A 25,038-nucleotide genomic window follows, 5' to 3' on the forward strand; every position below is an offset into this window, starting at 1 on the left:
TCCAGCTTATAGGAGCAATCCGGAGGAGACTAAGGAGCTGCAACGACAGGTAAGTGAGCTATTAGATAAAGGGTTTGTGCGTGAGTCCATGTCACCTTGTGCGGTGCCCGTTTTACTAGTCCCTAAGAAAGATGGATCATGGCGTATGTGTGTAGATTGTAGGGCAATCAATAACATAACCATTAAGTATAGGCATCCCATACCTAGACTAGATGATATGTTAGATGAATTGCATGGGTCTTGCATTTTTAGCAAAATTGACTTGAAAAGTGGGTATCACCAAATTAGGATGAGAGAAGGTGATGAGTGGAAAACTGCTTTTAAAACTAAATATGGGTTATATGAATGGATGGTTATGCCTTTTGGCTTAACTAATGCACCTAGCACCTTTATGAGGTTAATGAATCATGTTTTGCGTGCACACATAGGAAAATTTGTTGTGGTCTATTTTGATGATATCCTAGTGTATAGCAAAAACTTAGATGAGCATGTTAACCACTTGAAACTTGTGCTAATCACATTAAGGGCTGAAAATTTGTATGCTAACTTGAAGAAATGTGAATTTTGTACTAGCAAACTTGTCTTCCTTGGTTTTGTGGTAAGTTCACAGGGTATACAAGTTGATGAAGACAAGGTAAGTGCTATTCGAGATTGGCCAACGCCTATTACTGTTGGTCAAGTTCGAAGTTTTCATGGTCTTGCAAGCTTCTACAGGAGGTTTGTCAAAGATTTTAGCACATTGGCGGCACCGATGACGGCGGTTATCAAGAAGAACGTTCCATTCCATTGAGGCGAGGAGCAGGAGAAGTCCTTTAATCTCATTAAGCAAAAATTGATTAATGCTCCTTTACTTGTTTTACCTGATTTTGCTAATACGTTTGAAATTGAATGTGATGCTTCAGGTGTAGGTATTGGTGGCGTGTTGATGCAAGGAGGAAGGCCGGTGGCGTACTTTAGTGAGAAGCTCAATGGGGCAGCGCTGAACTATCCCACGTATGACAAGGAGTTCTATGCACTTGTGAGGACTCTTGAGACGTGGCAGCACTACTTGAGGCCTAAAGAGTTTGTGATTCATACGGATCATGAGTCTCTAAAGCACCTCAAGGGGCAACAAAAGCTGAACAAGCGGCATGCTAAGTGGGTGGCGTTCATAGAGACATTCCCTTACATGATCAAATACAAGCAAGGTAAGGAAAACGTAGTGGCCGACGCACTATCACGGAGGTATGTGCTTTTCTCTACTTTGGAATCTAAAATCTTGGGGTTTGAGCTTGTTAAAGAATTGTATGTGCTAGATGATAACTTTAAAGACGTGTTGGAAACTTGTATGCATGGTCCACATGATAAATTCTACTTGCATAAGGGTTTCTTGTTTAGAGAGGATAGATTGTGCATTCCTAAATCATCAATTCGTGAATTACTTGTTAGGGAAGCACATGGGGGTGGCTTGATGGGACACTTTGGGGTGGCTAAAACTTTAAGTGCATTGCATGAACATTTTTATTGGCCACACATGAAGCGTGATGTTGAGCGTGTTTGTGAGAAGTGCATAACTTGTAGACAAGCTAAGTATAGGACACTACCACATGGATTATATACACCACTTCCCGTCCCGAGTGAACCTTGGGTTGATATCTATATGGACTTTGTTTTGGGGTTGCCTAGGACAAAGAAGGGGAGGGATTCGATATTTGTTGTAGTGGATAGGTTTTCTAAAATGGCTCATTTTATTTCTTGTCACAAAATTGATGATGCATCTAACATTGCGGATTTGTTCTTTAGAGAAGTCGTTAGGTTGCATGGCATGCCTAGGACTATTGTGTCTGACCGTGATGTAAAATTCTTAAGTTACTTTTGGAAAACACTATGGGCTAAACTTGGCACTAAATTACTGTTTTCTACGACCTGTCATCCTCAAACTGATGGTCAAACTGAGGTAGTTAATAGGACGCTAGGAACTTTATTACGTGCTATACTTAAAAAGAACTTAAAGAATTGGGAAAGTTGCTTGCCATTTGTTGAGTTTGCATATAATCGTTGCGTGCATTCTACTACCAATTATTCGCCATTTGAAATTGTGTATGGTTTTAATCCTTTAACTCCGTTGGATTTGATGTCTTTACCTGTGAGTGAAAGGTTAAACATGGATGGCAAAAAGAAGGCTGAATTTGTTAGGGGGTTGCATGAAAAGGCCAAAGCCAATATTGAGAAGCGGAATGAGCAATATGCCAAGCAAGCTAACAAGGGGAAAAAGAAGGTGGTATTCGAGAAGGGTGATTGGGTGTGACTACACTTGAGGAATGAGAGGTTTCCGGAGAAGCGACGCTCAAAGCTATTACCTAGGGGCGATGGACCATTCCAAGTTCTTGAGAGGATCAATGACAACGCCTACAAACTCGACTTGCCAGGTGAGTACAATGTAAGTTCTACATTTAATGTTAGTGATTTGTCGTTGTTTGATGTAGGTGATGAGCAAGATTTGAGGACAAATCCTTTTCAAGAAGGGGAGGATGATGCGAACACGGGTCATCAAGCCCCAAGGAAAGCATGAGATCCTTTGCAGTTGCCGGAGGGACCAGTCACGAGGGGTCGATTAAAGAAGTTCAAGGAGGCACTACAAGGAGTCATGAGTAGGCATGAAGGAGTCGTGATGCATGGGAGTGTGTTAGAAGACCAAAGGAATAGTATTCAAGTACTGATAGCATTGGCCGAGTCTGGACGGACCTGTAAACGGACCTGCACACGGGGTCCGTGCTCTATACAGCCTGAGGTGCCCATTGACAGTATCTACACGGACCCGATGACGGACCCATGCACGGGGTCCGTGCCCTATGTTATTGGCGAAGACAGTGTCTACACGGACCCGTACACGGAGGTGGGCACGGGGTCCGTGTCCCTTGTTTCCAACTGAAGTCTATTTACCGAGTGTACACGGACCCAGACACGGAGGTCTGCACGGGGTCCGTGCCTAGTGTTTTTCTGCGCGAATTATTTCCTTCTTTAGAGTTTTATTTTGTTAGGTAACTAGATTCTAGTAATCTTTTTGATATGTAAACCATATTGGACGAAATTTTACACACAATACAGATATTATTTTGAGTTTATCAAACTTGTGAGAATTTTCTCTCAACTCCTTCAAGGCTTTAGCTTTGTTAAATCAAATCAAACTTATCAAAGTTTATAACTTTGTGGCGTTTGTCGATCGTGCTTGTGCGGATTGTCGTAGGCGTCGTTCTTCGAAGGTTCGTATCAAATTTCGATTGTCATCCTCGTGTTTATTTGTTGCTAAACTTTTATAGTTTAGAGGTGAATAACACATCAATTACTTGATTCAAAAGATCGGGAAAACACACGAGTCTTATTATCGTAATTAAATAGAGGGTGCAATTGCGTTTTAATCGTGTTTGCTATTTATTCGTATCGAGATTCACATCAAAACAATTTCTATTGGAGGAATCACAAACATATATATGTATGCCCTTAGCTTACCTCCTCTCAGCTAGCATTCTTGCCATGTTTCCGTTGCCATTTGTCATGAAAAGATCACTTTCATCGCAAACAATGAAGTCCAATGCAGTCACGCGAGAGGAATATGGCGAGAACTCTGCTAGTTCTTCCGCACTTGCAATGCTCTCTTTGGTGTAGAAATTTGGGAAAAGAGCTTTCAATGGTGCCAATGTTTCATCACCTCCATATACTTTGCCCAATGCGACGAATTTATGCATATCCTTCCCGAATCCTAGTTCTCTCATCATCAGCCCAACTTCCTTAGGACTCAGTAGGAACTTTCCATTCCTTCGTTCCTCATCAGGATTTTTTCTGCATCTTTTACTCTCAATGGTACTCGTGACAACAAGCCTTTATCCCATTATGTGGCTCTACGAGATATGTTACTTGTATTGTACATAATGTCACAGAAACTTTTCATGGAGCATATCGTAAATAAGAGGCTTGACTTATAGGTAATGTAGGCCATCTCTTTCTTAGCGCGCCTGGTTCTATTTTTTTCTCTCCACCACCATAATAGCATCCCGAAAATGCCAGCATTTCTGGTTCGTATCTGTCACATTAATAGCTAGCCAATTGTTAGCAATGAATGCTTTCATGTCGATGATAAACCATATATATATAGTTTTGATATAGTTAACATCCAGTATGAACATCCGTTGAGTTGAAAAAAAAAATGAAGATATAAAATTAAGACTCAATTTCAACAACATAATGGAACCGTGATTGCAGAAACATAGACGAAAAACAATTTTTCTGACCAAGAATCAATGCATTGACTCAAGAGACTTACTCTTGTTCTTTGTTGATTTAGTTTCAAGGTTTTATATGAGTTTTAAATTTTGAGATAGTTATCGTGATAATTTCAGGATAGAATAAAATCAATATCAATACCCTTAGATTCAGTACCGACTTGATTCAAATTACGATGTTGGATTTAAATTTTATACTTGGAATGGATTGGTTAGCCAAGAGTCATGTAATAGTAGATAGTCACATGAAGAATGTTAAACTTCGTACGCTGGACCAAGAAAAAATCATATACCCTGGCAAATTCAAAGAACATTAATCTCAACTTTCTGCTTCCCAAACTTGGCAAGCATGAAGTCTAGAAAAGGGGTCTATAGGCAATGATAAGTGAAATAAAGAAGAAGTCGAGCTCAATATAAGATATTCCTGTGGTACGAGATTTACAATGTTTTCTCGGAAGAGTTACATGGGATGATCCCGGATCGAGAAGTTGAGTTTGAGATTAATTTGATACCCGGTGTTGCACCAATTTCAAAAGCACCCTACCAAATGGCCCTAGCTGAACTAAATGAGCTTAAATATCAACTCCAAGAGTTTTTAGATAAGAAGCAAATTAGACCAACTATTTCTCTCTGGGGAGCTCCAGTCCTGTTTTTTTTAATAAGAAAGATGAGAGCATGAGATTGTGAATCGATTAGAGAGAATTGAACGAGATCAAATTAAGAACAAGTACCACGTTCCAAGGATAGATTACATTTTTTATCAAAAAAAAGGAGCTACGGTCTTTTCCAAACTCGATCCGCATTCAAGCTATCATCAACTGAAGGTGAAAGCAGAAGAAATTCTGAAATCATCCTTCAAGACAAGCTATGGACACTACGAGTTCATGGTAATACAATTGAATTGACAAATGTTCCTTCAACATTCATGGATTTCATTAATAGAGTGTTTAAGCCATTTCTTGATAAATTTGCAGTGGTGTTAACCAATTATATTCTCGTATATTCACCAAATTAGGAGGACCACAAAGAGAACTGTGATGACCCGTTACTTAAAAATAGTAATACTTTAGTATTTGCGGAAACATTTAAAATTTTCTTATTAAATAATTTATTATAAGCATAACTTGTAAAATAAATAACAATCACCTCGCATCTTAAAATTAAAGTTAATATTAAAACTTCAACGTTGAATATCACAACCATCAAAATCCCAAATCAAAACAATCACCATAATTTGAAAAAGTCGAGCATAACGTAATAAGTTTCAACAAAATTGCTATCAACACAAACACATAAAGTCAGAGTAAATAGTTTTAAACGTGCATAATAAAATCTCGTGAACTACAAGGTCCTCGGGTTTGTGTTGTCACTAGTCGGAGCCTACTCAATGGTCACACATCCTGTCTCCTCAACAATATTATTTGCATTGATCAAGTCTAGCGAGTCTAAAGACTCAACATGCATAAACAATAAATAACAAGTAATACATAATAAAAATTAATGCAATTTAAACATAGCTCATACGTAGCATAATATAAGCACAAATATGTATAATGGAACTTTCCTGCATAAATATTTTCATAAAGCATAAATATTTTCATAAAATCACATTTTCATGCCCGCATTAATAATCGTAATCATAAATAATTTTACATAGAGTTCTGTTCAATGCAAGTGGCCCATAACATAAATCTTTTGATGGAACTAACCATAATACTTGGTCGGGAGAGATCACCATAGCTCTTAGACTGGATGTTCACTCCCTAACATAACATAATTCCCTATTAAGAGGTTGGAGAGGTCCTCAGACACGTTCTCGGGCTTCCAAACCCGTAACATAATTTGGTCACAAGACAAATCGCATACCTCAAAATAATTATTTTGCACGTCATACGTACTTACGAACATCACGAACCTCGTTGGATCGTTCTCGGACATGCTGCCACAACATCTTAAAATAAATGCCAAAACTGCCCCTAAAGGTGTATTCAGACACATACGGTTCTCGAATTAAATAAAACCACTTAAGAAAAACGAATCGACTCGAGACTCGACCAATACATAAAACACAACCCAAACTATTGTCAAAGCCCTAAACCAGCTCCAAACCATGACTGAACCCCGTACCATGCACAACGAACCATGAAGACACAAGTTGTCCCAATGAGTGACAATAGCACTTATGCAATCCGTACGAATTACTATCTATTCCAACTCGAACCAAGCCCTAGACTTGACCCTTACACGTCACTTAAGACACCCAATTTGACCATTTCCAGACCATGACACCCGCACCAGCCTTAAACCACACAAGCCGTAACCCTAGTCGCGTGAGCCTCCCTACACGTGCGGCGCAAAACTCGGCTTCAGCCCTCTCGCTGCCCAACTGGTCCCTAAACAACCCACACCAGGATTACCTAGGACCCTAAGACACCACCTAGACCCTAGTCTCGAGCCCTGGTCCAACCATGCAACCAACCAGATGCTGAACCTGCGATAATCCCCTTGTGTGCGGCTGCGCGCTCTTATCATCTTCTACTGAACCAGTGGCATATCAGCCCATCACAGACCATGTAATGACATCTGAACACACCTCATAACATAAACATGCATAGAATCAAGCCTTCAAATTGGTCCAGTGAAGCCGGCGATAAAAAACTCGAGAAAACAGAGAAGTTCATGCATATTATATATTATTGAAAACAATTTTAATAACGTTCTAGCATTCATATAATCAAACCAATGAGCATATTTTGTATCAGAATACAGTAAGTAACATGATCTATGCATCAAATAAAGGTTTAGACATGTCTTTTCATTTTAAGCGCACGAAATATTGAATACCGACGCGTGAGAAAATGGAGATTGAATGGAGACGGTTCACTACGTTTTTTAGCTTAAAAAGTGGCTAAATTAATCAAGGAATGTAGGATGATGATCGTCTATGGCTGCTGCTAGGTGAAGAATGAAGAAAAATTCTCCAAACCCTAGCCTTACCATCGGTCGAAGTGTGTGTTCTAGGTGTGTGTTGTGTGAGAGGCGTGATGAAACGACCTCTATTTTTTTTCTAATCTTAAATCATAAATTTTAAATTACTAAATAAAATAATTTAACATAATCATGACTCTTAATAATTTAACAATTTTAAATCTCAAATGCTAAAATAAATCTTAAATCATCAACTAACAAAACATCCTAAATCGATATTTAGAAGATCAACTAACAATAAAATTAAAGCATAAAATATCTCCAATAAAAATTATTAGCATAATCTTTAAATTCTTAATCTATCTAGCTAGTGCGGAAACATAAAGGCCCTCAGGTGTGTACTGTTGCACTCGATCCATTCAATCGTCAGCACCTCCCATAAATCATCAAATCATGTATCAAACAAACCTAGTGAGTCTAAAGACTCAGCACGTTCTAAACATGGATAGTAAATAATACATATACAATCACATACATTAAAATCATATTTTTGTTTAAAATATCTTTTGAACATAAATAAACTATTGAAAACCATTGTATATGATCGTCGGGGTCCCTCTGAGGCCTTTTCAGATACACGAGGTCCCTCTGGTGCCTTGGCCCTCACGTCATCCCCACAAAATCATATATCATATCTTTTGTCACAGTCAATTCACATGTCTCAAAATATTTTTCCTTTTCTTTAAAAATCATAAAATAAGACAGCTTTCCAAAATAGCATTTTAAACATTATAAATTGCACAGCTTTACTATAAATCATAAAATAATATATTATCATTAAAATCATCATTTTAAATCATAAAATATCATTTTACAAGAATTAAGCTCCTTCGGGACTCTGCGAAGCGTTAACGTATTTACTTAAGTGTAAAATTACCGTTTTGCCCCTGGACGTAAAAATTCTAGAAGTTATCGTTTTCTCACTTTTAGTGACATGGGATTATTCTAAATAGTTATTTAAGTTTAAATATAAGTTTTCATAATTTTATAAAGCATAAAACTAGGCTTTTCAATTAATTCTTTAATTAGCATTTCGTGCGACGATTAAATCCCGGATAAATCCAAAACTCAATATTTTGATCTCAAATTTTAAATATAACATTTTTATTATTTACTCTACCCTTCCAAATCATGATCCACACCCGTGGACCCATGGATTCAATTTTAGTCCTATTATTTTTGTTTTTGACACATTATCGAACCACCAGAGCCATCTCCTTATTTGTTCGAGCCACGGTCAAGCCACCTTGAGCCAAACCCGAGCCAACCGACCTAGGCACCCTCCTGACCAAGCCCAGCCCTCGTTTGCTTAAACTCGACTGGACAGAATACGTGAAACTGCATGTGTGTGTGCGTGACTCCTACCCTTCACCAAGACTCCTAGCCAACTAGGACACCTCCAGCCCTTAACCAGTTGACCCCCTCAGAACCCTAACCATCCCTGGACCACGCCCAGACCCAGCCAAACTATCCCAGCCACCAGAACCCAAGCTCGAAGCTTTTGAATCCAGGAACAACCTGCGCGTTCTTGCTTCTTCACACCCTCTCAAACCAGCTGCCAGCCCAGCCACTCCAGCCCCTGGCCCAACCATTGCCCATCATCCTTAGACCCTATAGGACCTACCTACCTCGCCCAAGTCCCACCAGGACACCGACTTGGCCCTTGCTGTACACACCCGATCGTGGGAGAGAGTCCGTCTTCACGTGGACTCTTCCCCAGACCCATGATCAAACCCTAGCTGCCCTAGGACCCAACCCAGCCCTAGACCAAGACCATCACTGCCCCTGGACGAGCCCCAAAAACCCATGAAAATAAACGTGCCATATCATGAAGAACAAGCCAACATACCCCGCGACTCCTTCATCCCTTTTTTCCCACGGCTTTCCAGCTTGGTTTTCCTTTCACAGGTGTCATGTTTTTAGTATAATTCATTCATATTTAATCATCTATTGGTAGCGTATCCGTTGGGTTCAAAACGTTCTTCAAAACAAGCATAAAATCATAAAAATGTTGAAAATATGTATCATACCGTAAAATAATTGACCCGTTTATTTTTCATGTGTAATCAATTAAAACACACATAACATGATTTGTATGATGTTTTAAAAGAGTTTAGGAACGTGCCTTTGGTTTTATAACGCTCAAATTTTCAATCGTCGGCGAGGAAGGACGAACGGCGACGAAGAACACAAGCTTTCTTCTCCTTATTTTTTTCGAAATTGTGGTGTGTGCTTTGAGGTGTGTTTCGGCTGATAGGGTGAAGGATTATTGTGTTTTTGAAAGCTTGGTAACTTATTTATAAATAAATTAATAAGTTAAATGGGCTTTAGTTTTGGGCTTGCATGCTTAAGGGTAATTGCGCCTACTTAAATTAAATAAATTTGGCCCAATAATACTTAATTAATTAAATAATAAATGTTTATAAAATAAGTTTTCATAAAATAATATTTTTGATCTTTTAAAAATCCTTGTTTACCTAAAACCGGCTTCCGGGAAAAATCGAGCTCGACTCGTAAAATAATTTGAACTCCAACATTTTTAGGAAAATTAAATCATTTTAAAATCATATTAGGAAGTCTTGCCATTAATTAATGAAAAATAATTATTTTTGTCTTGTTCGTCTCTGGTCTCCTTTCCCTTGCCTATTATCGAATTTTAAGGTAAAATCCTTAATTTCATTAAAGCATGTCACCTAATCACTTAATCATGCAATCATACATTTATTCATATAATAAATATCATTCAAGCATTTAAAATCAATTAAATAAAACAATTGAGCAATTAGAATAATTTTGCATGCATGTAGTTTACGTAGGTTGGTTTTTCGGACGTCATACGTAAAATGTGAGTGTTATAGGGTTAGGACTCTCATTTATTTAATAAAAATATTATCTAGGTGTTTAAGGTTAATTACTTAAGGTAATAAATAATAATTAGGTCCTCAAACTTTTTAAAATATGACAGTTTGATTGTCTTTAAAATCCTAAATTCTGCCCATAAGTTAAACACTAACCAATTTACTTAATTAAGAAATAACATAATTATTAAAAATATTGCTCTCGAGTGAAAGGTTTTAAATTCTCTACTCTTTGAAATTTATTAATGAAAATTCTTAACGTTTTATTTCACTCGATAAAAATACAACATTAAATTTTAACACCTACTGGACCGACCCTCACTGATTTTTGTTGGAGGACGATTGAGACTCCATTTTTCGACAACCAATCCATTCTTCGTATGATGTCAAACTCGGGCATTGGCAGTACAATAAGGTCAGCGTTGACTGTGCGGCCCTGCAGCTCGAGACTCATATCTCTGACCACACTAGAAGCGGGCAGTTCCTCCCAGATGGAACGATCACAGAATAACTTGCATCCAGCCTAGTGGGCTTCGACCCCCAAATAACTCACAAAGCCGTCTGATATAAAAGAATGAGTAGCCCTGGAATCTAATTGAGCATTCATGGCTACTTCCGCTATATAGATAATTCTTGAGATAATATTAACATACACTCAAACTTAACAAATCTAAAATAGGACTAACCTTAATCTCATGCACGTGCTGAATTCACCATCCTAAAGTTCTCATATAAATTTTGAAGATTGCCTATCAATATACCCAAATTTTGAATCATGCATAATAGTTTCATTAAATAATACGGTGTTGAATAAATTAAATTACCGGTCAAGAGTGTAGTGTCTGGGTCCGCCTTATCGGCATGCATAACAAATACTCTCCCGTGACTCGGCTGCTTCCACTGTGGACAATTCTTAAGCATGTGGTCAGTGGATCCACACTTGAAGCACTTTCCAGAACCACATAAACAATCTCCCTCATTCTTGCGTATGCACTTTTGGCACATCGGAGAGTCAGTATGCTTCTGAGTAGCCTTCTTCTGTGGTTGCTATCCCTTGTCCTTGTTAGGTCCTTGAAATGGCTTCTTAGCTAGCTACTGAAACTGTCGCTGAGGCGCCTGAAAGGACATCTTTCCTTGCATGTCATTCTAAATGTCCTTCTGATCCTGTTCAACCACCAAAGCTTTGGACACTGCAACTGCATAAGTAGTAGGACCAGCTATACGAACATCACGACGCAATATCGACCGTAAACCATCAATAAAATGCCTCTGTTTCTGTTTGAGGTCAGTAGCTATCAGGGGCACGAAGTGACACCCCTGTTCAAACTTCCTCATGAACTCTGCCACACTGCGGTCTCCCGGTCTCAACGTCATAAACTCCCTAGTCAATTGGGATCATACCTCATCAGTGAAGTATTTGGAGTAGAATACCTCCTTGAAGCCTTCCCAAGTAAGAGTCTACAGGTTAACTGACACTGATACTCCTTTCCACCATAATCGAGCATCATCCTTCAGCAAATAAGTGGCACACCTTACTCGATCAGCATCCTGCCACTCCATAAAGGTAAATATCATCTATATAGACTTATCCATCCCTCAGCCACCATAGGATAAGTCATATCCCCAAAATTCTTAAGTCCATCTTACGGAATCACTCATACTGCCTCTGGCTTGTCTTTCTATCCACCTCGGCATTGTTCCTAGCAAAATGCGCAAAGAACTGGGTCATGCCGGCAAGCATCTGAGCCTGAAGATCTGGCGATGGACGTGGAAGGGAAGCTTTCTCCTCCTCACGAGCCTCGTGGCCCTCATGGTCAGCCAAACTTCTAGGAGGCATACTGTTCCACAATTTAACCCAACACGTAACCAACATGCATAACCGTAAAACTTAAACATGCAGTAAAGAAACTCATACTTAACACTTAATACATTTAAAACCGTAAAAACTTACAGACTTGAGGCATGGATTCCCGAGCTTCTCGCAACCGGTAGTAGGAAAAACCCTATATCAGGAACCTTGCGCTATGATACCAACTGTGATGACTTGTTACTTAAAATAACACTACTTTAGTATTTGCGGAAACAATTAAAATTTTCATATTAGATAATTTATTATAAGCATAACTCGTAAAATAAATAACGATCACCACGCATCTTAAAAGTAAAGTTAATATTAAAACTTCAATGTTTGAATCCACAACCATAAAAATCCCAAGTCAAAACGATCCCCATAATTTGAAAAAATCGAGCATAACATAATAAGTTTCAACAAACTTGCCATCAACACAAACGCATAAAGTCAAAGTAAATAGATTTAAACGTGCATAACCTCGGGTTTGCGCTGTAACTAGTCCGAGCCTGCTCATTGGTCACCACCTCCCGTCTCCTCAACAACATTATCTGCATCGATCAAGTTTAGTGATCTGTTGGAACATTTCATTCGCAATCTTGATTTTGATGTTAACAAAACTTATTATTTTGTTTTCTAATGATTTTACCTAAGTGCGCAGAAACTGGAACTGATCAGGATTCGAATTGATCAGTTATCGAGCCGAAATTGAAAGCTCCAACTGATCACCCAAACTTAACCAGTTCAACTGAAATATCAAAATACCAGTTCAACTGATTGTTCAGATGATAGACAGTTCAGCAGAAGACCTTCAGAAGTCCGGCAAACTGATGAAGAAAAGCTGACCAATTCAACTGAAGCAGCAAAATCAGTTCAGTTGACGAGCCAACTGATTTCACCGAACAAGTTCAAGATCAGTTCAACTGACCAGTTCAGAATATCAGTTAGGAATCAATCATTTTGCAGAAAACGACAAGCTTATTCAATGGAATCCAGCTGTCCGCACTGAGGAAAAGCTTTTGTCCAGTCAAAGGACAATAATAGACGTTGCAGCAGTGCTTAAAGTCAAAACGTTTCAAAATGGCTGTCGGAAAGTACAAGACAAATATCGAGGAACGGATTCAAACTGCAATGTTCATATTTGATGAGTCTTGGTATAAGGTCTCATTGCCTCTATAAATACCAGACCAAGATCATCAATATACAATAGTGTAGAAAATGCACAAGTGTGTAAAGATAGAAGAGAAAAAGGGCATGCCAACTGATTAGTATAGAAGCAAAATTCTCAGTGTGTGAGAACATTTTCGTGTTGTATTCATAGTTCAGTTCTCACACACGCATCACTCACATATAAAGAGAGTTGAGCTTATTGACTAGTTGAGTGATTCTTGAACAAAGACGTAAAACTTGTGTATGTAGTGTTTGACAAATAAATGTTAAACAAGTGTTGGTTGGAAGGTGCTGTCTTCAATCTAGGCTAGGAATTCAGTTAGGCAGTAGGGTAAGTCCTAAGCTGAGTGAGTTTGTACAAGTTGTTGTATAAATCAAAGTTTTCTAGTGAAACCTACCCGAGGTGGTAGAATGGGTGACGTAGGAGTAGTTGAAGTCTCCAAACATCCATAAATATATCTTGTGTTATTAACTGTTTAACTATTATTTTAAAACTGATTTGATCAGTTCAAGAAGTTATTACTTCAATTCTCACCATAAATGAACTGATATATGCAAGAACCGATCTTCCTTATATCAGTTAATCAGTTTATACATGTTAAAAGCTTTAAACCGATTAGCTTTCTTAATGAAGGATTATTTCGAGTATTTTCCGCTTGGTTTAAAACCGAACTCGATTGTTTACATTCTTAAAACACGAACTATTGCAGCTCATTGAAAATATTATGTTTGAAGCATCTTCAGAGGTGCCCAAACTGATCCATCAGAGTCTAAAGACTCAGAATACATAAACTGTGAATAACAAGTAATATGTAATAAAAATTCATGCAATTTAAATATAGCATAATATAAGAATAAATATGTATAACGCGACTTTCTGCAAAAATATTTTAATAAAATCACATTTTCGTGCTTGTCATAGTAATCGTAATCATAAATCATTTGCGTAGAGTTCTATTCAATGAAAATTGCCCATAACATAATCGTTTGATCAAACTAACTACAGAACTAGGCCTACAGGGATCACCACATCCCTTGGACGAGATGTAAACTCCCTAAAATAAATAATTCCTCCGAAGAGGTTGGAGAGGTCTCACGATACGTTCTCGGGCTTGCAGACCCATAATATAATTTGATGACAAGTGTAACGTACCATACTTTTACTATTTAAAATTTGCGAAAAAATTAAAAATTTTCTTAAATAAACATGAACGTTCAAAATTCGATAAAATAATTATACGTCTCAATTTCTCGAAACGAAAGATCTAAAATAAAGTTTGACAAAAGTGTTTGAACATTTTCATAAAGACTTAAAAACATGGGCGGTCCTCGGGTTTAGCCTCCCACTCAGTCCAAGCCCTGCTCCTTGGTCCCCACCTCGTGTCTCCTCATAAACATCCTCACCTGCATCGATCAAGTCTAGTGAGTCGAAAGACTCAACACGTATAAACTGAGAATAACGAATAATACATAATAAACCACATACAGCTTAAAAATAGAACATATGTACTTGAAACTTGAACTTGAAGTAAACTTAAACATTCATACATATCATAGACGTGCCATAACGTGAAAAATATCATGAACATGCTTGCATACTTGTGCATACATAAATATACACGAACTTCATTTTTTTGCGTAGAGAATATTTCAAAGCAAGTGACCCATAACATAATCTCCTGATCAGACTAAACACAGTACTGGGCTGATAGGGACGTATCCACTGCCACATACATGAGATCCCGTTCATAATTTAACGGACTGATTGGTCCACGTTCATGATTTAACGCTTTCCAATCACGATCTAAACTCGTTCATGATTTAACGGGGTGGAGAGGTCCTCGGCCACGTTCACCGACTTCCAAACCCATTAATAAATTGGTCACAAGACATTTAGCATATCTCAAAACTTTAAAATATTATCTTGCACGTCAAACATACTTACTTGGCGTTGATGGATTCGTTGGACTTCGATCGGAGCCGTTGCTGCACATACTAAATGAATTTAAAATACTTAACTTGCATTGCTTAGACGTATGTACACATGCTCACCACCAAACCCCATAAATAACTTAAGGCGTTCTAAAAACTCTCGGGAATTGACCCCTATTTAAATCAGTGTACTAAACCATCGCATGAAATCCCAAAACAAACAATTATGTTTTTACCAAAAAATGAAGTACACGGACCCCGGGTCCGGGTCCGTGTGTGTGCGCAAAGAAAGGACCAACAAAAGGAAGGGACACGGACCTCGTGTCAGGGTCCGTCAAAGGGTCCATGTAGACTAAGTTGATTGACACTTCGAAGGAAAGCAAAGGCATGGACCCCGTGCCCTGGTCCGTGTGGGGTCCGTTGGTCCGTGTGGGGTCCGTGTTGGCACGTAGAAATAGCATCAAGGAGAAAACAAAGGCACGGACCCCGTGCCAAGGTCCGTCCGCGGGTCCGTGTACCTGCGGGACAAGCCAACATCTGAAAATTCTGAACAGGTTTTGATTAACAGTCTAGACTCGATTGTACAGATCATTATTCGACACCACGAGGCCATCTTAGGATACTACATCAATGACTCGAGCCTATACGATTGTCCCCAAAACAACCACATATCCCAAATAACTAAAAATCCTTAAACAAAACTTTTGACAGAAATTGGTTTACACGGCTACTCGTTCTCCCAAGAGCCTAACGACGTGAAAAGAAACCTCGTATACATCTCAACAACATGCTAAACATACCTAGACACATGAACGTTCACCCGTCGATCCCCAACGAAGCCTTCAACATTTAAACTCCAAGAACGCATCAATACATAATTTTCTGAAAAACGCAGTTTGAGCAGTCCCATGAAAAACGCCATAACTCACTCAATTTTTATCCAAATATTTCGAATTTACACTCAAATCGAAGGTATCAAAAATTTATACAATTTTCATGTTTGAAGTTTTCTTAGAATCATGACCGAAAAATCGCAGTTTTAAAAATGACAGCAAAAACGAGTTTTTAGATCTAAAATTTCTTCAAAACTGATCCAAACTATTTTACGCTCAAACGACGAACGTCACACATAAATTTTTATGCATAAAACAACGCGACACATAATATGACATGATCGATGCAGCAAAAGAAAGATTATACGTGCCTTTTGATGATAAACTTTACCGAAACGACGATACCGAAGCGGAGAAAGAAGCGAGGTTAATGCGGGACGAACGTGGCTCGATTTTTCTTGAATAAAAGTGACGAAATTTACTGAAATCTATGAAGGAAGGGGGCGGCTGCCGAGTGACTCCAAGAACCCTAATATTTGCTATTAAAAATGTGAAATTGAGAATGAATGTGTAAGTGTGTGTTGTGTGTTGTGGCGTGAGTTTTAGTGTGTGTAAACATGTGTGTGTGCGTGTGTTTAGGATAGTAATTAGGGAATAGTTAGTGCTAAATAATTAATAAGATTACTAATAAAAAGCCTAATTAAAATACCACCTAACATGCCATTTATAACGCTAGTAAAATGCTAACTCATTATAATTTTAAAATAAAATGCCCCCACTACTAATTCTTTAACAGTTTAAAATAATTAAATCACCTAGTGATAAAATTAGACTTAAAAAAAATACTAAAACTTAGTAAATCCTTTAAAATGACCCATCCTCAATCTTAAAATAAAAATATCATGTTTTAAATTGTCAAAATCGTCACCGGTCTTTTCCTCGATCCCGCCTCGAATAATCGCCTGAAACATGAAATTCGAAAAACATTTTAAGGTGCATCACGTAAACATAATTATTTTAAAATAATGCATTTAAATAAATCATGCATGGCTAAAGCTCAGTTTAACTTAAATAAATGCTTTAATAATTAAATTTTGGACACTACAACAAGACAAATCACGTACCTCAAAAATAATTATTTTGCACGTCATACATACTTATGAAAATCATGAACCTCGTTGGATCTTCCTCGGACATGCTGCCACAATATCATAAAATATATACCAAAATTGCCCCTAAAGGTGCATTCGAACACATACGACTCCTGAAATAAATAAAACAACTTAGGAAGTAACAATAAACTCGGGACTTGATCCACATGTAAAACACATCCCAACCTACTGTCCAAAGCCCTAAACTAGCCCCGAACCAAGACCGAACCTCGTACTATGCAAAAAAAAAAAACCATGAAGACACAAACTGCCCCAAAGAGTGAAACTATGACACTTATGCATTCCGTACAAATTCATATCGATTCCATCTCGAACCAAGCTTGAACCAAGCCCTATAATCGACCCTTAGACGTCACTTAAGACCTTGGTTCAATCATTTCTAGACCATGACAGTCGTACCAGCCTTAAACCATACAAGACGTAATCCTAGTCGCGTGAGCCTCCCCAACGCATGCAATGCAAAACTCGGCTCCAGCTTTCTTACTGCCAAACTAGTCCCTAACCAACCCATACTAGTCTTACCCCAAGACCCTAAGACCCTTCCTAGACCCTAACCATGAGCCCTGGTCTAGCCATGCGACCAACCCGACGCTGAACCCACGAAAATACCCTACTCTTATCATCTTCTACTGCACCAGCAGCCTATCGACCCATCCCGGACTACCTAATGATATCTAAACACAGCCCATAACATAACCGTACATAGAAACAAGTCTTCGGATTGGTCCAGCGAAGGCCGAGATCAAAAACTCGAGAAAACGGAGAAATTAGTGCATAATATATATTGAAAAGGATTTTAATAATGTTCTAGCATTCATATAATCAAACCAATGAGTTTTAATGCATATTTTGTATCAAAATACATAAGTAACAAGATCGATGCGTCAAAAAAAGTTTTAGACATACCTTTGCATTTTAAATGCAAGAAATATCGAATACCGACGCGGGAGAAAACGGAGGCCGAAAGGAGATGGTGTGTTGCATTTTATAGCTTTTTCAAAAGTGACTAAATTAATCAAGAAATACAGTGTGATGATCGAATATGCCTGCTGCTAGGTGAAAAACAAAAACAAATTCTCCAAACCCTATCCTTACCTTCGGCCGAAGTGTGTGTGTATGTTTAGTGTGTGTTATATGTGTGTTTTGTGTGAGAGGCATCAGATGTGAGTGTTCTAGGGTTAGGAATCTCTTTTTATTTAACAAAAATATTATCTAGGTGTTTTAGGGTAATTACCCAAGGTTTTAAATAATAATTAGGTCCTCCAACTTTTTAAAATATTAAAGTTTGAGATTCCTTAAAATCCTAAATTACACCAATAAATTAAATACTAACCAATTTCATTAATTAAGACATAACATAATTATTAAGAATATTGTATCTTGAGTGAAAGGATTTAAATTCCCCACTCTTTGAAATTTGTTAATTAAAATGCTTAACGTCTTTATTTCACTCGATAATTTAAACTTGACTCTTAAATGCTAAAATTATAATTTCTTCAAAATACCTAATTTCTCGGCTTAAAATAAAATTACAACATTAAATTTTAACAACACAATCGTCTCTGGTTTTCTTTCCCGGTTCGGCATCGAATATTTGCCTGAAAACTAAAACTCGAGAATACATTTTAAATTACATAAATATATATACATATCTTTAAAATAATTTAACACATAACATGCATCACCTAAGTTATTAATTAAATAAATAAACTATTTCAATCATGCATATGGTTTACGTGTACTGGTTTTTGAGCACTAAAAAAACCTTTGTCTCACCTTCATATACTAAGAGAAAAGGAATTGTACTCCAAGTTCATAAAATGCGAATTTTGGCTAAAAAGAGTGACTTTCTTGGGTCATATTTCAGAAGTCGGCGTATCAGTGGATCCAAAGAAAGTGAAAGCAATCATGGAGTGGGAAAGACCGAAGAATGTGACCGAGATTCGAAGTTTTCTAAGTCTGGCAGGCTACTATCGGAAATTCGTTGAATGATTTTCCTCGATAGGAGTATCACTCACAAAAATCATTCAAAAGAACTCGATATTCATCTGGAGTGAAAACTGTGAGAAAAGTTTGAAAACTCTAAAAGAGAAACTCATTTCTATTCGATGTTAGTATTAACTATTGAAGATCAAGGATTATACCATCTACAGTGACACATTGAAGCAAGGTCTCAAATATGTGCTCATGTAAGAGGGGTGATTGCATACACATCAAGGCAGTTAAATTCGTATGAGAAGAATTACCCTACGCAAGATCAAGAGCTAGCAGTAGTGGTTTTTACTTTAAAAATCTAGAGATGTTATCTTTACGGTACCAAGTGTGTAATCTTCAACAACCACCAAAGTCTCAAGCACTTGTTCACTCAGAAAGAATTAAATATGAGACAAAGATGGTGGATTGAATTTTTGAAATACTAAAACTTGACAATAAGCTACCATCCGAGTAAGATAAACAAAGTAGCAGCTGCTTTGTTTTGGAATAATATGGATAAAAGCACCCTAGCTTTACTCTCATCGCAACCATGCCTTCAAGACACAATCAAGCTGAATCAAAATGGAGACCGTGTATTCGAGAAATTTAAGGAACCCGCCAAAGAGAGAAAAACAACATATCTTTCAAGTAAACAAAGACGAAATTCTATGTATGAAAGGACGATTATGTGTGTCAGATGTCGACAATCTTCAACAAGAAGTAATGTCAGAAGTACATACATCAAAATTATCTGTCAGCCTTGGAAGAATAAATATGTACAAGGATTTGAAACAAAGTTTTTGATAGAACATAATGAAGAGAGATTGCAGAGTTTGTCTCTAGATTCCAAATGTGCCAGCAGGTCAAAACAGAGCAACAAAGACCTAGAAGATTGTTTAAACCATTGGACTTCTAGAATGGAGATGAGAACATATTTTTATGGAATTTGTAGTAGGTTTACCAAAATCTAGACAAATGCATGATGGTATATAGGTAATTGTAGATAGACTCACGAAATCTATGCACTATAATCTGGACAAGCTGAACACATTGTACATGGATAATATTGTGCTACTACATAGAGTCCCATGAATCATTTTCTCATATAGAGATCCGAGATTTGTATCTCATTTTGGAAGAGCTTTCAATAAACTATGAGAATTATAGTTACTCTTTGTGCAGCGTATCACCCTCAAATTGTGGCCAAACTGAGAGGACAATACTAAATCTTGAGGATATGGTGAAAGCATGTGCACTAGGCTTTAGTGGTAATTAGAGTAAACATCTACCTTTGATTTTGTTAAATTACAATAACAATTAGCACAACAACATTGTAATCGCACCGTACGAAGCTCTGTATGGGTGAAAACGTTTATCACCACTATATTGGAACGAGGTAGGCGAAAAATCTATAACTGGACCCGAGCTAATCCAAGAAACAATGGGTAAAATTACAATGATCAAGAAGAGATAAAAGACCGCACAAGATCGACAGAAAAGTTGGGCCAATCTGAAGAGAAGACCAGTGGAATTTGTAGTGTGCAAAGAAACATATGTGAAATTTTCACTCATGAAAGGAGTGTTCCGATTCAATAAGTTGGGAATTGAATCCTAAATAAGTCAGAGCTTTTGAAATTCTGGAGATAGTGAGAACTCTTTCTTATATATTAGAACTTACACTTGATATGTCAAGAATTCACAATGTCTTCCATGTATCGCAACTAAGAAGAAATATTCCGGATTCAAGTCATATTCTTCAATCTACACCACTTATATTCGAAGAAAAATTGAATGAAAAGTTAAAGTACGAAGAAGCTATAATTCCATATATAAAAATACAATTGTCTAATCATACCAAAAGAGAAGCTACTTGAGAACTTGAAGAGAAAATGAGAGGACAATACACTTACCTCTTCGAGTGTCTAGCTAACACAAGTTTCGAGGTTGAAAAGTTAAATAAGAAGGGAGGAATGTGAAAACCAAAAACTAGACATAGAATGCGCCATAATTTCTAAAATTCAATGGGCCATATTCATATGATTTAAGATGGAGTTGTAACAGCACTTTTAATAGTCATTATCATCCTTGAATTAGGTTGTAACAACTGCCATTTCAGCTGCTCATGTTAGCCTATAAATATTGGCTCAATCCAAGAGGAAAATCGCACAAAATCCTCTCCAAAATAATGTAGAAATTCAGTCACACTAGCTACAAGAAAGCATTACTTTCTGCTACAATTCCTTCAGCATTTTAGAGCAAGAGAGTTGCTGCGATATTGAGCCAAGTTTATGTCCTAGAAGCAAGCTAAGCAGCATGAATTATGAACAAAACTCGGCCTCGTTTGAGCCAATTCGAGCATATAGGGAATATCATTCAAGCTTCAAGTCCTTCACATTAAATTTGGAGAAAATAACATGCAAGTGTTCTTTTGTATTAAGAGTACACACTTATATTCTTTTCAAGTGGGCTTGAAGTTTTTATAAAATCAATTACGTATTGTTTTTGAAAAACTCTATCGGCACGATCTATTTGTTTCTATTTGATATGGTATATCTGAATCTGTTCGTTATTCGATATTAGATATGATATTCGAAAGTATTTTTAAATGATTTGAAATGCACTGTAATGATTCGAGTTAGAAATGACAAAAGAAATTCCTATATTTGATTTGATTTGATATGGCCTGATGCGGTAAGAATCGTTTATTTGGCATCGTCATTTATAAGTGTAACATATAAGGAACTGGTCAGTAGACTTCAATGTTATGTTTGTACTTTGTTCATATTTTATTCAACATGCTTATGATTGAAAACTTTGATTTACTTTGTTATTTGTTATGTACGATTGACCCCCACTTACTGAGTGTTTACCCAAACACTCAACCTTTACTCTCCCTCCCCATATAAGAATAAGAGCAATTAGATGAGGATGAGCAAGCCATGTTTTAGAGATGGTGATGAAGAACCAGTTCGAGATCGAGCATAATTAATAATTCGGTTTTTTAAGTTTATAACTAGCTTCCACATTTTGTTTTGAATCGTATTGTAAAGACGGATATCTATTTTTATGAAACAAACTGATTTGCTATTCGATTCTTCGAGGTTTGTTAATAACAAATTGTATAATTGTGAAACAACGTCGATGTCGACTAACCATGGTTTCAGGGGCATGACAAAACCAAATAATTCGTATTGAAAACAGATTCGTCTGAGAAAGTGCTGGTATAAATAATCGAATTAATGAGTACCGGTGAAACATTCATCTATTTCACCAACGCCCTTGGGCAAATTACTTTGAGTTTATTTGTAGCATATGTGTACATATACAATTTACAATCACGAAACTGAAATATGATACAAAGAACTCGAAAAAAATCTGGCATTGAGTAATTTTCAGAGCAAGTGGCTAGAAAAGAAACATAATGTGTTGCCTTTACGTATATTGGGAAAAGCTAGTTAGGGGGTGAAAAGCAAGGAAAATTGAAACACACCAACACAATCTTGGTAAAGTTTGGAATGATCTTGAGCCTGAGACTATTATTTGAATATGAAAAGGAGAAAATTTCCTAATTGACCCTCAAAACTCTGCACAATTATAGGGCCTCAACATAAGCTCTGCCAATTATGCTGCTTTGGACCATTTTTTTTCCCTCAAGAAATTGAATTATCCCTACTGCATATGACACAATGATCATTCAACAACCTATCAATAATACTCCCTTTTTCAATTTTCAATTTTCCACTTTCTCTGTTCCACAAATGCAACCCGTAGCTTGACTTCTTGAGCTGTCGAATCTTGGTGTCAGCCCATTTCGCGTGGGCAGGGTCACAGGGTCGGGTGAAATAACCCGCTATCCGAATCCAATCCACCGGGTAGAAAGCCACTGGTGGCAAGACTGTGAACTTGAACTCCTCATTTCTTGCCACCCTATCAACCACTCTGGAGACCAAATATGGCCCATTGTGACCCCATCGATTCCCATCAAAAGTTGATGCAAATTCCTCCATAAACTTGTACACAAGTGGATGCTTCCTGTCAAAAACAAGAACTGCGTTATTCAATCTTGTCCAGTTTCCCTTGACATCAACACTTTGAGCTCCGATTACATTCTTTAACGCTGAGAAATCTTTCAGGATTACGAAGTCTGTGTCCGTGTAAACCCCTCCATATTTGTATAGAGCGGCAAGTCTCATCAGATTCGACAGATTTTGAGCCAGAGGAATCTGCCCCGGATCCCTGCTTCCATTCTTGATTTCTCTTAACCAAGATTCAGCAGGAGTCTTCTTGAATAGATCCCACAGGTCCGGAGTCACGGCCAGAACCCGTAAACCGCAGCCGATCAACGGCTCGAGAATCTTGTCTCCATAAACTGAATCCATACTTTTCGACAGTATGATCAAACAGCCTTGCGGATTGGTTTTGAACAAGGTCTCGAGCACGAAAAACTCCCGTTCTCGATACGATTCCGCCGGGGCGATCCATGTCATGAAGACCTTAACTTTGCATTCATTTACTGCGGAAGAATTCCTTAACCCTCGAGTCAAACTTCGTTGATAAATCAGACGATTCGAAAAATTCCGACTCCTCGGGCTTGAACTTGCTTTCTGGACGAACGAACTTTTCATCAGTTTCTGTAAAAATCTCATCTGTTAATGACTTCACCTTGATCTCTTCTGCTGAAACCTGAGTCTGCAACTGATGATGATGATGATCACTGCTCCCATTATATATAATTGCGTCGGCCAAAAGTAAAGCCAAAATTATCAAAACAAAAGTGAAGGTGGAGAATATGCTCGTTTTGAGGGAAATGAATCTAAATGAATCAAACATACTTTTCCAACCGATAAAAATTTAAGGAACGTCCAAAAACTACAAATTAAATGAAACTTTTTAGAACTCAAGAAACAGGGTTGAAGATTTTCGTGGCGGCTGATGCGGAATAATTGAGGAAAAGATAAAGAGTAGTGTACAAAAAAGATGATTGATTTGAGTGTGATTCTTTGAGTTACGATCAGATTAAGCAGTTGAATTTAAGAAGATTTTTAGCTGACAACCCAACATAAAATAAATTGGCTGACCTTGGGAGACTCGTCTACAAATTTAAGTACAAAGTCAAGCAAATAGTTTATATATATATATCATAAAAATCTACTATATTTGCATATTCTATCATTAATATAGCCAAAAAAATGTGGATAATTTTTTTTTTTTATTTTTTTCTACATTATTCAATTTTTATTAAATGCATACAATTTAATAGTTCTACAAAATATCTCGTGGAACATATAAGAGAGCCTTTGGTTATGATCTTTTATACTCTTTATATATATATATATATATATATATATATATATATTCTTTTTTCCATCGTTGGAAGCTTTTAAGAGGGTTATTGATACAATGGGTGCGAAGTATTTTAATATATTGAGATGGAATCAATTTAATCCTTTTATAGTATATTATGTAATATAATGAAATGGAATCGTGTATTTGACATTGTGAAAAATTGGACAGATCTATAAAGAATTCATTTTTTTGTCACACACACATACATATATAGTTTTGTTATATTGTCCACCAAATTTGTCTAGCTCTGTATCTATCGTTGAGGTGATATCCACATATTGAATGTGATATGAAATGGAATCGTGTATTTGACATTGTGAAAAATTGGACAGATCTATAAAGAATTCATTTTTTTCACACACACACATACATATATAGTTTTGTTATATTGTCCACCAAATGTGTCTAGCTCTGTATCCATCGTTGAGGTGATATTCACATATTGAATGTGATGAAATATATTAAAATTGTACATCAAATATGTGAATATCACATCATCGATGGGCACACCGGTTGACATCATATCGAAATTATATATATATATATAAAGTTTTGTTATATCGTCCACTAACAGTTCCTACCTCTGTGCACACCGCTGACATGACACTCAACTATTGGATGCGATCAAGTATATCAAAATTGTAAATCTAATTGGTA

At 37.2% G+C, this 25,038-nt stretch overlaps 1 protein-coding gene across 1 annotated transcript; it reads right to left on the reverse strand.

Moving 5' to 3' along the window:
- Positions 1 to 22,443: 22,443 nt before the first annotated feature.
- Positions 22,444 to 24,147, reverse strand: LOC140818122 (uncharacterized). The gene is given in 2 exon segments (XM_073177979.1): positions 22,444 to 23,546; positions 23,548 to 24,147. Coding segments are annotated over 2 exon segments (1,179 nt in total). The 5' UTR covers positions 23,866 to 24,147; the 3' UTR covers positions 22,444 to 22,685.
- Positions 24,148 to 25,038: the final 891 nt, after the last annotated feature.

The sequence above is a fragment of the Primulina eburnea genome, chromosome 17, assembly GCF_022965805.1.
Source record: "Primulina eburnea isolate SZY01 chromosome 17, ASM2296580v1, whole genome shotgun sequence".
NCBI classification, from domain to species: Eukaryota; Viridiplantae; Streptophyta; class Magnoliopsida; order Lamiales; family Gesneriaceae; genus Primulina; species Primulina eburnea.